The sequence below is a fragment of the Eufriesea mexicana genome, unplaced genomic scaffold, assembly GCF_001483705.2.
Source record: "Eufriesea mexicana isolate 0111107269 unplaced genomic scaffold, ASM148370v2 scaffold2632, whole genome shotgun sequence".
Lineage (NCBI taxonomy): Eukaryota > Metazoa > Arthropoda > Insecta > Hymenoptera > Apidae > Eufriesea > Eufriesea mexicana.
This window is the reverse complement of record NW_016910719.1, coordinates 25,409-38,305: the sequence shown is the minus strand read 5'-3', so window position 1 is coordinate 38,305 and position 12,897 is coordinate 25,409. Positions and strand designations below refer to the sequence as shown.

General features: G+C 48.5%; 1 protein-coding gene across 3 annotated transcripts in view; it reads left to right on the top strand.

The window, feature by feature from the left end:
* hth (Meis homeobox homothorax) overlaps positions 1–11,740 on the top strand; it is a 452,720-nt gene extending 440,980 nt beyond the window's left edge. For all 3 annotated transcript variants that reach the window (XM_017903964.1, XM_017903963.1, XM_017903962.1), the window contains 2 exons: positions 9,338–9,503; positions 9,987–11,740. In XM_017903964.1, coding sequence (XP_017759453.1) covers positions 9,338–9,501 — 164 coding nt within the window. In that variant the 3' untranslated portion in view covers positions 9,502–9,503; positions 9,987–11,740. The remainder of the gene's footprint in view (positions 1–9,337; positions 9,504–9,986) is intronic.
* The last annotated feature ends 1,157 nt before the right edge of the window (positions 11,741–12,897 follow it).

Sequence of the window (12,897 nt, the reverse complement as noted above, 5' to 3'; positions counted from 1 at the left end):
GGGAAAGAGCGTGAGAAAGAGAGAGAGAGAGAGAGAGAGAGCGAGAGAGCGGGAGAGAGCAGGCAGCAGGCGGATGAGTTATTAGATCCGGCGTATCCGGTATTGCGTCGCGGATGACCAATAGTTTCATCGAGGGATTGTTGAAGGTTCCGGAGCACATTTCCGGTTTCCGCTCGACGAATCACCCTTCCCCTGTCCCTTCTTCTTCTTACCCGTGTGTCTCGACTCCACGACCTCTCGGAATTTGCTTGTCCGTGAACGACTAGGGCTACGCGCGCTCCAAGGGGCCAGGGACGTTTTTGGCTCCCTCTGGTACCCACTAACCGTGACGATTTTCCGTCCCGCTCTCGCTCGTTTCATCCCCCGGACTCGAGGGTAGTTTGCCTCTCGATGGATATTACCGTCGTCCTCCAAGTTCCTCGAAAGATCACTTTCTGCTTCGGATTCTTGGCATTCCCCGGTCCAAGTTCCCAAGTTCCTGTACATCGTAATGTATAATATAAGCGGGATAATTCAATCGCGCGCGTAAACGCTATTCTCTTGACCAATCGGCGATCGTATTCGACCAGGTTACATCGAGATTCGGTAAAATGGAGGAAGCTCTGGAAGAAGAGGAGATCTCTGCAACCGTTGGAGTGGCTGGTAGTCGGTTCCCGTGGCTAATTAAGTCGTCAATTCCAGCGGGAGGACAGGGGTAGGAAAAGGGCGGGTCGAACTTGCCGGCTCCTTTAAATCTTGCCGGAAGTTCGTTACTACACTCGGCCACGGCGTGAACTCCCCGGGAACTGATGCTTGTTACTTAGACTGCTCATATTTATCACGGTTCTCGGCTGGTTCTCCTCCGTCCCGGTGGCGGGGCTCCTTCTTCCGCGGTTTTCACACCGCGTTCCGCCGGTGAAAGCCCCTGGCAAACTCCGGCGGGCGCGTTGGCTCGGGTTATGCCCTCGCGGCTAGACGGGGGCTCTCCGAACTGGAACTTCGGCCGAAACTCACGGTGTCGCCGGCAACTAAGTTCAGAAGCTCGGTTCGCCTCGGTTTCGTGCTCCTTCCTCGCCGCCCCTTTGCCCGCAAGGATTCCACGCTCGTCTAGGTTGCAGCCGGTCTCTCTAGGCTTCGACCTCTTACCACGCTTCCGTAGCTCCGGATCTACGTCTGAAACGCAGCCAGCCATCCAGCCGCTGGGCCGCAACCATAAGTTACTAATGTTGTTCCCGTGTTGGCGGGCGAACGCGCCACCGAGCGACCCGGCGTGCTACCACCCCTAGCCCCCGCCTCCGCCGCCGGCGTACCCCCGCAAAACGGATTTCCAAGTTTTACCTCGTTTCCGAGGGGATTATCTTCGCCGGTATAATAGATACGCTTTAGTGGCTGCTCGAAGGTGTCTTTCCGTGTTTTGCGGTTTGCTCGAGCCCGCTGATCAGAGGTAATCGCGGCGGAAAGTTTCGCGAGCGCGAGGGAAATCTATCGCGGCCGAGCTCTCGCTGTTGTATACAGCTATTTCGATGAAACTTTTACGAGTTTCGTACGTTCGACGCGCCACATACGTTCCACGACCGTCTCCGATCGGCCATTACCGTTCATTTTAATCTCGGATTAATTCACGTCGACGTAGGTGCAATTTGTTTCGCTCAGCTTCTCACGGCAGCCTTGTTAATTCGTAGATAATGACAGGGTAAACGTGTTCCCGGTTGGTTTATTCCGGTTTTTTCGATTCCGTCGAATTTCATTGACTGCCGATATACGTACGGCTCGGGGGAACCGTCTCATAAATTCCGCCAGTCGTTTCTGCATCCGTAGTGGCTCGCATAATTTATCATCGATTATAACGATGCACAGTTTAACGCGTCCTTATTAATCAATTCGCTGGCTATTTATTACGCGGCCGGCCAATTTGTAATCGTCGCTAATTCAGCCATTATTCAATTCTATAAATCGCCGCCCGTCAAGGAAACGGAGTATCGACACTTCTCTCGCGCGCGATCTTCGCTGCGAATAATCGCGACCTCTTCGCGTGTGTTCCGCCTGGAACAAAGCTGGCGAAGTACGCCGCAGCAGCCACCCCTTTGGGAACCCCTGTAGAAGTATCGCGAAACACGGACAAATACCACGAGACTCGGCAAACACGATTTTCCCCGCTGTTCCAAGATTCAAATTCCTCTGCCGAATCGTCTTGACCCCTTAAACGACACCTCGGAGTTGCTCCCAGGCGCATCCTCGACATACTTTCTCGCAACTTGCCTCGTCCGCAATTAACCTCCTCCCCCTGCAGGAAGCGACTGCGAAATAAATGACCGGCCACCACGGTATTGCACTCGTAGTTTCGGTGTTAACCCCGTTCAGGAGGGTCCGAAGCGTGTGCCTAGGCGAGGAACTTTACGGATTTACGCGCGTTAGGAGCACGCCTTAGGAGGTTGCTTGCCGGGCTTTATTACGTTACATCGAGTTTTTCCCGCGGTAGCTCGTTACCAGCGTGATCCCGCCGTGTCGTCGGTCACCAGCCCTCGAACGCCTGAACTCCGTGCTCGACCCTGAGCAAAAGTAACGCGGCTCTCGTGATGGAGGGACCGGTTAACGAACTCCCCGTACGACTGTGAAGTGCTATCTCCACGAGACTCAAAGGCGCCGTAAGAAGTGCCATTAAGGCTGCGATCATATCTCCCGATAGTTCGTCTTCGTTTATTAAAGCGCGATGAGAGGAACGAGGGGGAGGAGCGCGATCGAGCCCTCTCTCTTTTCGTCTCGAGTGGTTTTTGCGAATCGTTCGAGGCCCCGTCGATAAGAATCTGACGACCCTGGAGATTTAGGCTGGATCGTTCCAGCCGCGATATGGCCAAGTAGCGATGGGTGCGAGTCGGTTACAGGACGCTCGTGAATCCCAATGATTGGCTGCAGGATGTCGTAACGCGACGTAATTGCTCGTCAAAGCGTTGAGTGCGAATACGCGTGTTCGTTCCCCGACATCTTCCTGCAGGATCGTTGTCTCCGATTTATCGTTCCATCGTTGTTACACGATCGACGGGTCTGCGAATTTCGATAGCTTTCGATAGTTTTCGTGTTTTTTTCGATTTGCAAAATCGTTTAGAATCGTATTATCTCGACTACCGTATAGATAGCTGTAATATTTTTTAAAAGCAACCGACGAATCGCGGATTAAGATGGCCGCCAGAGTGGCGCCAGCCGAGCGCACAAGGTAGTACCACGTATTCCTTATTACCGTGCTCTCGGGCTCCTTTTTATCCGCGAAACACGATAGTCTTTAACAACGTCCTCGATCCGTGACGCCCTCGCGAGCATCGGACTGGCTCGCTGGCCAGAATCGTTCCTTAAACACCGCGAGATTAGAATCATATTCTCGTATGAAGCCATTATCGACTACCTTTACAAGATTGCAACTCGCGGCAAGAGCCTCGATCATAATCGTCCACCTGAGCCCAGAAACACGAGTACACCGATCGTTTTACAAGCTCTTACACCTCATCTGGCCCGGGAAGAACGAGGAGAAAAACGAGGGGGAGAGCTGGAGAATTACAAAGCGAGATTGCGCCGTCGGAGCCGAAGACGAGCGAACAAACGCTCGATCCGTTTGCCGGTGCGCGCGATCCCGCGGCGAGGAGGATCGGCAGTGCCGCGGCTTTCCACCAATCACGGCAGCCCGCAACGATTATCGCGAATCCAATAAAACGGAGGCCTGGCAGACGTTCCCCGGCGAGCGTCTTTCGCTGGGCCGCGCGGAATGTAGCCTCGCGTTACGGCCGCTGCGGCGATATCCCGCTAACGAGGGATGCGCGCTCGTAGCGTGATTAAACCGCGCTATAACGCAGCGGGAATCCCCGGGACGCGCGGCACCGGCCACAATATGGGAAATTAAGGAATCGGCCGCGCGGGAGGCGTTCGAAGAAATCGCGGGCCGAGGGCACGCCACCGCTTCGAGCTTCTTGTCTCCTCCTGCACACGTGCAAATTGCGTCGTTAAGAGTAAACGGACAGCCACTGCCGATTATTTCTCGCGGAATCGGCCGCGAATCGAAAGTTACGCGCGCGTCGAGCCTCGTTAGACCGGCAGATGAGAAGTGGTTCGAAGAGGCGATCGTTGTCTGGTAATGGAATCCGAGTTTCGTTAGCGCGCTTCGCGAGCTTCTTCTCGTCGTTGCGTTTAAGGAATCGAGAGTTGCTTCGGGATTGCGGTTCTGTTCTGCTACCTGCGATCTTTTGTCGCCGAAGCTCGCGAGCGGTAAATCTCGTTATTGGGTTTAGTAATTGGGTCCTTTCGCGTGTCTTTAACGACGCGGAAATTATTATCCTCGCGCGAAATTATTCTTACTTTCACCTTCTGCTAATCAAGACGGTAACTTGTCTATCCCGTTGCGATACGAATTTGGCTATCGGTATCTTCGAATTCTTCGTTCTGCTCTGCGAGTCTCGATGAATAGTTTTCTAAGATTAAAAATTGTGCATTGAAGAGAAAAATAAGATAATTTCTATCCACTGGATTCTGAGAATCCCTCTTTCGTGATGTTCAACTTTGACGAATGAATATTTCTCGTTCCACGTGCTAGTTGCTTCGAGCAGTCGCATCGAAAGAGTATGCCGAGACCGAGACAGGATCGCAGTTGCGATCGTCTAGAAATTATTTGCATGCCATCGTCGGTGCTCCCTCGTCAATCCGCAATTCCTCGAGTTCCGCCAGTGGCTAGAACGAACGAATCCGACGGGGTATGGAATTCGCGGGAGAAAAACACGCGTCCGAGGAAACGGAAGGGTCGTGGGACGGATAAAGAGTGGAGGGCAAAGAAACGTTGGCAATAATTGTGATTTACGGTACGGTCGCGGACATAGCAAAGCGCGGCGGGTTTGTTTGCGACGCGTCACGTACGGGTATTTGCTGTTCGTTTAATAGAACAGAGACAAGTGTCGACATCCTTCCGACTAATCGTCGGTTCAAAAAATATATCGAATAAGATTGATAACAATGTTCCACGCGAATTTTAATCCGTCGTATCCATTCGGTAATTCTTGTAGAATTTTCTTTGCTGAGAACGAATCCGTGGTCGAAACTGCTCTGTCATCTTCAGTTTCCGAAAAGTTTCAATCTTCATAAAATACAATAATCTGCAAAAGAGAAAACACAATTTTCTTATAAAATTTTAAAAGGAACTTTTAAAATTTTCAATAGATGGAAAATGTCTTAATCTTGGTGCGTAGCTCTTAGCTTGATATCGTTTTCCAAAGATTGCTCTTTGGAAAACGATACCAATTACCAGGTCTCACCACGTGGAGGTGGCTACGCATCGAGACCCGACATGCGCCCTAATGGCGCAGCCTGCTGGCGCTACCTGTATCAAAGGTACCCTAATCTAACTTGGAGCGAATTAAGTTAAAATGACTCTACTGACACTTTATTATATTTCGTGTCTTACAAAAGGGATTTCGGTTCGGTATACTGAAACTCTACTGTCGCAACGCTAAGATATTTTCAAGTTCCCATAAAAATAGGGAATGAAATATCAAACACGCGAGCTAATAGAAAATCGCGACGCGCCCGAACGAGTTCGCGATTATTCGAAAGACCGACTAGCCTAGGCGATGTACTCCCGTGTACAGAGATAACTTCATACCTCGGCACCCTCCCGATCGGGCCTAGCTCAATTCCAGTCACTGTCGCACTCGTCAAGACTTACACGTGGACCAAGGATAGTCCCTGAACCAATGAAACTTCTAGTGTCAACGGGAGGGCCCAGCTGGGCGGTTGCCGGCCAAGACAGACACTTCGCATCCCAGCCACACGGGGTAGAACTTAATCATCCCTGTGGTCTAACCGTAGATGGTACTAGTCCGTCAGCCAGCATGTGCCCGAGCCCAAGTCGCGTACGACTTAGGCAGCGGACCGCCCGGTCGAGGTCAGAAGACGCACCGATTCGAGGGGGTCACCCTGGAACCCGATGCATGACGAGATTGACAGTGACTGGAAATGAGTGTCGGAGACGAGTCGTGAGGATGACTTACGAAGCATGTACTTATCGAGTACACGAGAGCACGTCGCGTAGGCTAGTCGGTACTTACGAACGATCGCGATTATCGCGAGAACAATTATGTTCTATTTGCTAAACGAGGGGGATAAGAAAATGATAGAGAATTTATAAATTTCGCTCCAAATTAGGTAGCTTACCTTTGTACAGATAGCGCGCACATGATACTTAGTCTATGGATCTATCTTACGATTACTTAAAAGTAAACGCACGCATCGTCCATTGATGTGTCGCAAATGAAGTCTTGAGAAACCTAAAAGCTAAAACAGAATATATTAGTGTTAATATGTAGCTGAAAGGAAAGGGATTAGTACGAGGAAACCATCAATGTTAATAACCAAATGGAACGAGCAAGCCAACGACGAGACAGAAACAATCCAACGATGGGACAAAACAACCCAACGATGAGACAGAACAACCCAACGATGTGACACAAACTATCTAACGACGATACATTCGAATATTATACGAAATATTCGAATTGTCAAATGAAAATAAATAGAAACGAAAGAATAGAAGCTGAAAGTCGAAAAAATAATTAATACCTGGAAGAAGGAAAAAAAATTAAAACCTGAAAGAAAAAAATAATTAATATCTGAAAACAAAAATAAAATGATTAGTAAATTGTTTAATGAGGTGTGGTGTGGGTGGGGGTAGCCAATCCCCACCTCACATCGGATCCCACCCCTTCGCGCACTTATTAATTTAGACGTGTCACTTCCGAAGTCGAACTGACAAATGAGTTCTGAAGCGTCGCGTCGCCCTTTATATAGTCTCCGATCGGCCGAGCCCCCCCACCCCAATTAAAAATTTTAGAACTTCGCAGATTTCATTATTTATAATTTTTCCGCTTTAATAGCCAATAATTTATTGATTTTTTCACTTTTATTATAAATATACGTTGCGAGAAATTTGTTAATAACAACATTAATTCGTTATTAACAATTAATGTAATAATTTATAAACGTTTTGTAAATTGTATATATATATTCACATGAATATGTTGTAAGTTCAAGTAATAATCATTAATTAATTAATCTTTATCAATTTTATTATATATATACGTTATGAACAACTTGTTATTAACAATATTAATTTGTTATTAACAATAATGTTTAAGATTTACACGTTATACATATTGTATAAGCTATAACTGCATTCGCACTTGCATAGAATGAATATCTATTAGACATATGTGTATGTTAAAATATTTTTATTTCTTCGGTGCTTTTATTTTACTAAAAAATCGCGTCTTTTTATAAAAACTCGCATTTTTTGGAAAATCACAATGATAGCATAATTTCGATTACAAATTCTTGCTCAGGCGAGTGAGCTCTACTTGAATCGCGTAATGGATATTACAGCTCACGCGAGAAGTAAAATTTCGTTGGAGAGTGTAATAGTTTGAATTCGTGTTTGAAAATTAACCCCGTCATTCGAAGAACGCCACGAGTCTACGACAAATAATCTCGTAGTTACATTTTCGGTTATTAATCAGGGTTCCACGTGTCTCCATCGAGAACAAAGATCAGCCACACGGCTGTTCCCATTGCAAAATCTGTTACTTTTGTCGTTCTAAATTTCAAACTTTCAAATTACAATAGCCGTCAGCGCGGATGAAACAATCGGCCGGTAGATAAATCACGAGTGATTCGAAATTACTTTCGCACACAGCTATCCATCCAGATTATTGCAATCCCCGGCGCCCAACACCTCATCTATACACACCGGCGCTATTTATCAACGCAAGGAACAATTACTCGCGTTCGCAGAAGCATTTTACCAAGAAACCAAGACTGTTGACGCAACAGCCCGATTCGCAACAAAGGATCTCGCGAAACGAGTCCGCCATTCGACAGGCAATAAACGAGCGTGCACGAGCAAATATCGTTCCTCTCTCGGAAGAGAGATAGACCGGCCAGATTTGGCATAAGAAAGGCTTAGAAGAGCATCCGACAATAGCCAGTCTCCGGTTCGAGACTTCCAGATGACGCTCCTCCTCCTCCTCCTCCTCCTCTTCTCTCTATCTTCCCCTTTGCTCTTCCTTCGCCGCGTATCGGTGCCCGAGGGTAGGACGCAATCAGTGGCCTTGATTTATCGCGGCAATATACATTAAGATACCGACATTAAAACTAGGGGAGCCTCCCGTGGATTCCTGGCTCCATTACCGCTTACGAAAAGAGAGGAGCTGTCGTCGCGTCCACCCAAACAGCTTCGGCACCGACGAAGATTGAATCCCTGTTCCGATGTTCGTCTTCGGTGAATTACTCGCACCGCGAGTCTTTCCAGTTTCTTCCACGGTATTGCCGTGCTCTGATAGACCTTGCTCTGATTCAAGTACTCGAATACATCGATATTCTTGAGAAAGACATAACTATTCCGTATAAAACTCTCAGAATAGGGATGACGAGGCCTCCAAGGGTGACATGAACACGTCTACACAGTCGATGTCACGGTGATTCGTTATTATTTCGAGCTGTTAACGAAGTTGCTGCCGTTTCTCGCAGAAGAGACGATACCGAGCCATTTTACATGCCTCGCGCGAAATATTTATCCGTCAATCCGACTGCGAGCTGTCACCGCGTCGCCATTTCGCAGCAAGGAGACGTTTCAGCATACGTATGACACGCCACGCGTGGAACATGTTAATGCACGATGTATTTTTAAGAGTCGAAGGCAATTAATTCAACGCTATTTCGCTCTCGCGCGATTTATGGCAAGGACTTGTTCCACGAGTGGCTAGAGAGAGCGCAGGTAAGAATAGCTAACACTGACGGCCGAGGATGACTGGTGACTCAGAGGCACGTAGCTATCGAGTGTCGTGGAATTGATTCCATGCAATGGAAGAATAGGAACATCGATGCTAGAGGATCTAGACATGGAAGAGTGGAGAAAGAGAACGAGTTAGCGCTCATCCTAGATCCTAGAGAAACGAGCAGTCGCTTTGTTCCTCGGTATGCTCAAAATTAGTAGAAAATTTAAGCTTTTACTCGTGACATCGACTACTTACTATACACAGCTCGTTGGGTCCCTTTGCAGATGAAGACCACAGCGGAAAAATTACAAAATTTTCAAAATTTCTCGAGTACATTGCGTTGAAACTGTCCCATGTACCAATTTATTGATACAAAAATCGAGCAACAAAGATAAATTGATCGCGTCTTCCGCTCTGGTCTTCAAACGGTAACGATGTCCGCGTCCTTTCAGAAAAGGAACCGACAACCGTGTGCGATGCTTTCAAGGGAACCGACGAGCTTTACCAATACCCTCCCGCCAATTACAGGACAGTGATCTAACCGTAGTAACGTGTAGTGTTTCCGCCATTGTCCGCAGGTCCGAGCGGGGCGTACAGTCCGGACGCGACGATGGGCTACATGATGGACGGACAGGCGGCGAGCATGATGCACCGGCCGCCCGGTGATCCCACCTTCCACAATCAGTACCATTACCCAGAGTACTATGGACATCACATATAAAGGTACGTGGGAAAGTAGTTCGGCCGGTTCCGTGTTGTCGGCGCGACGTCGAACACGACGTACACCGGCCCGGTGGTCGTTGTTGATTTGATAATCGAGTCGGTGACGAGCTCGATGACGATGGAAAGATTGATGGCCGGAAACGAAGATCGAACGGGTGGTTAAATTGGTGAACGTCGAATACTCGGGTAGGGTGGTGCGGGGGTGGAAATTTCTCGCGAAACACGAAACGTCGCTTCAGCCATTTAGGCATCCCTCGAGTTTCTTGAAATATCGGGAACCGTGACGGAATCGTAGACTCTAACAACTCTTGTTCGATCGCTTCGCTTCGAAGAAAGCTGTTCCGGATGCTAGCATAGTCGGTGGTAATCGGCGAGGATTGAGAATTACCGGTAGCGGAGAAACGGTTCTTTCCATCGTTCTCGGAGCAAGTTTCTGGAATAGGCGGTGTCATTAATTGCTGCTGATCTGTCACGTTCCAGCAGTAGTCGCAAGTGAAGGTAGACGATGGAATGACGGTTCTTGCGGAACGGGAAACGTAGCAGCGTGACGGAAGCAGCGTGCTCCGGTTGGCGTTAGAGCAAGGTGCACGGGGGCAACGAGGAGCGATTCGTCGCCTGCGGGGCGTGATCGACGCGGAAGCGAAGAGAGATTTTTCGCCGGCGTGGCACGTCGAGGCTCGTGGTGCCGGCTGCTCGAGCCAGGAGCGCACGATGCGGACGGTGGAAGCGGAAAAAGCAGCCGTCGGGCCGGTTCTGGGCTCGGAAACGGAATGTCGAGGGGAAATATCGGTGGTTCGAGTGGAAGGACGAGGCGTTCGTTGGTCGGAGGAGGAACCGGAAGCGGAAGGACTCCGATGGCGCGAACGAAGGAGGACCGACCTAGGCGTGGAACGCGTGGAACCGGAAGCAAGATGGCTGGTGCGGAGGAAAGAAGAAGATGGGTGGAAGCGGCGCGGCTTGGAGAACGAGGAACGAGGAGCCGCGAGAGGAAATTCATGTGATTGTTCTGTGTACAAATGTCGCGGTGTAATATTGTAGTGATCGAAGAATTTAAATGTTAAATTTTAATACGGTCGCGATCGAGCTATTATTAATTAACGATTATGTAGAGAGGACGGGGAGAACACGACGAGGTAACCTCGAACACAGAGTGATATAGGCAATTTCTAGCGGGCATGTGTACATTAAAAGGGGTGGTTAAAAACGAGGAGAAAAAAAAAAATAAAGAAAATGTAAGGAAAGCGGGAGAGGGGGGAACGAGGCGAACCCGGTGCTCGCACGGATCCGTTTATGATAGATAGATGTCCACGTGTGCAAGAGGCGACGAAACGAATGGGAAATTCTAGTGGCGCGAACCAGGGGGTGAACGTTCGACGAAGAATTCGAAGAGATCGAGCAGTATGTATGTATATATATATACACACAGACAGAGCGCGCGGAAACAGGAACGCATCCATGTGTATAGATATATACGGGTATATAAATAAATATAAATAGAGAAAAGAATTTTAGATGCGCGGTGGGTGGCTGGTTTAAAACTGACGAGGAACGAGAATAGGGGGATGATCGGAGACCGGTCGGTTTTTAACGGATATGCACGCACGCGCGCGTACAAAGCTAATTGCAAATGCGAGGAAAAATAAAACTGGGTGCGAGGGTAAAGAAGATAGGAAGTGGGAGAACTAATGGAACAAATTTAAGAATAGAGAACAAAAGAAACGTTTAAATGAGGGACGACGACGGAGAAAGAAACTTTTAGGACAGAAGAATGAAATCGACGCGTGTGCCGGACTCGAGCGTCGACCACATTCACTTGCATATATATATAGGTGACATTGAAATTTGTACAGTTATTAATTATAAATGAATTTACTAATTAAAGGAAGAAGTAATTATATATTATAAATATATACATAACTGAAGTAACATGTGGCCCCCCCCGGTTGTAATATATATATACAAGCGAGCGTTTTAATTGGACTTGGGACGATAATTATTCTCGTGTGTGTTGTGCCGTGTTCGGTGTGCGTACTGGACCGAGGAGACGCGTCGGAAGAGAAAGAAGTGTGAGAGAAAGAGAGTGAGAGAAAGAGAGAGAGAGAGAGAGAGAGAAAGAAAGAGAGAAAGAGAGAAAAATAAAAGGAGCAAACGAGAGGCAAGAGCGGAGAAGATACGCTGAAACAGACACGAGGATGGTGCGCGAGAGTGTGTGAACGCGAGAAAGATAGTATACGCGAGCGATATTAAATATATAAATTCAAAAATATAGATACCTGCGAGTGGATCAGACGGTTCTTCATCGTCCACAGCTCGATGACGCAGTCAGATCCCTCCTCCCCCACCTGATCCGACTCCACACGCATAGAAAACGATACACAGTCACCTGGACACACACGTACACAGGCATACAGAGACGAAACACACGTACACACAGGCGCGAGTGAAATGAGCGTTATTACCCAAGCCCCGTCTCCCCGCACCGTAAGGATAATTAATAAACGAAACGAAAATGAGAATCTAAAACAGGCGAGGGCCGAGTACACGATCTACGGTTTAATTAATATAATATATCGCGTATAAATAGTTAATCGAGTCGCAGCGAGCGCGAGGAGGGAGGAGGGCAAGGGAATCGAAGATTGGCAAGGCTCCACGAGAGGTGTTTGCCCGCGAGCGCGCAAACTCCTCTTCCTGTCTCTTCCTGTCTCTTCCTGTCCTTTCCTGTCCTTTCCTGACGTTTCTTTCCATCTTGCCGCGCCGCGGGGAGGTGAAAGGGCTCGGTAATAAACGGAGAATCTGTGGACCAGTGAGATCCTCGGCGAACGGTGGAGGGTGAATCGGGAAAAGCGAGCGACCACCAGGAAACATCGTGTCGGGACGGTCCGTCTCTTTCGTTCTCGTCTTCTTTGCTTTCCTGCTCACTCCATCCGTGATCCTTCTTTTCTTAAATTAGTCACGTTTCGATAACGAACGACCGCGTCGTTCGCGTAATACTCCGACCCGTGTAATCCTCTGTGTAGTATCGATATCGAAAACTCGAAACGGTGCTGTTTGTTTCGTTCGCCACCATTAGGGATGGTAATCGAGTTTCACCCCCTTTCGTCCATTCTCATCCCCCGCGTCTCGACGTAGAACGAATTGGCCCTATAAGACGTAATACCAGCAGCTCGCTATCCAAGGAAAAGAAACCATCGGTCTGGTTTCTGGATCAACGGGGAGAAGACTTTGCGCGGTATCGCGGTGAAATTCTCGAGGATCGTAATCGAACGACGCCATAGCGTGTGCCTCGAGCGCGCAGGCAGAGATCGGGAACCAAGGAAATTCCGAGTATTGCCAATGATGCGAGATCGACTGTATCTTCGTCGAAATTTTCTCGATTCCCGGGAACAAGCTTGGA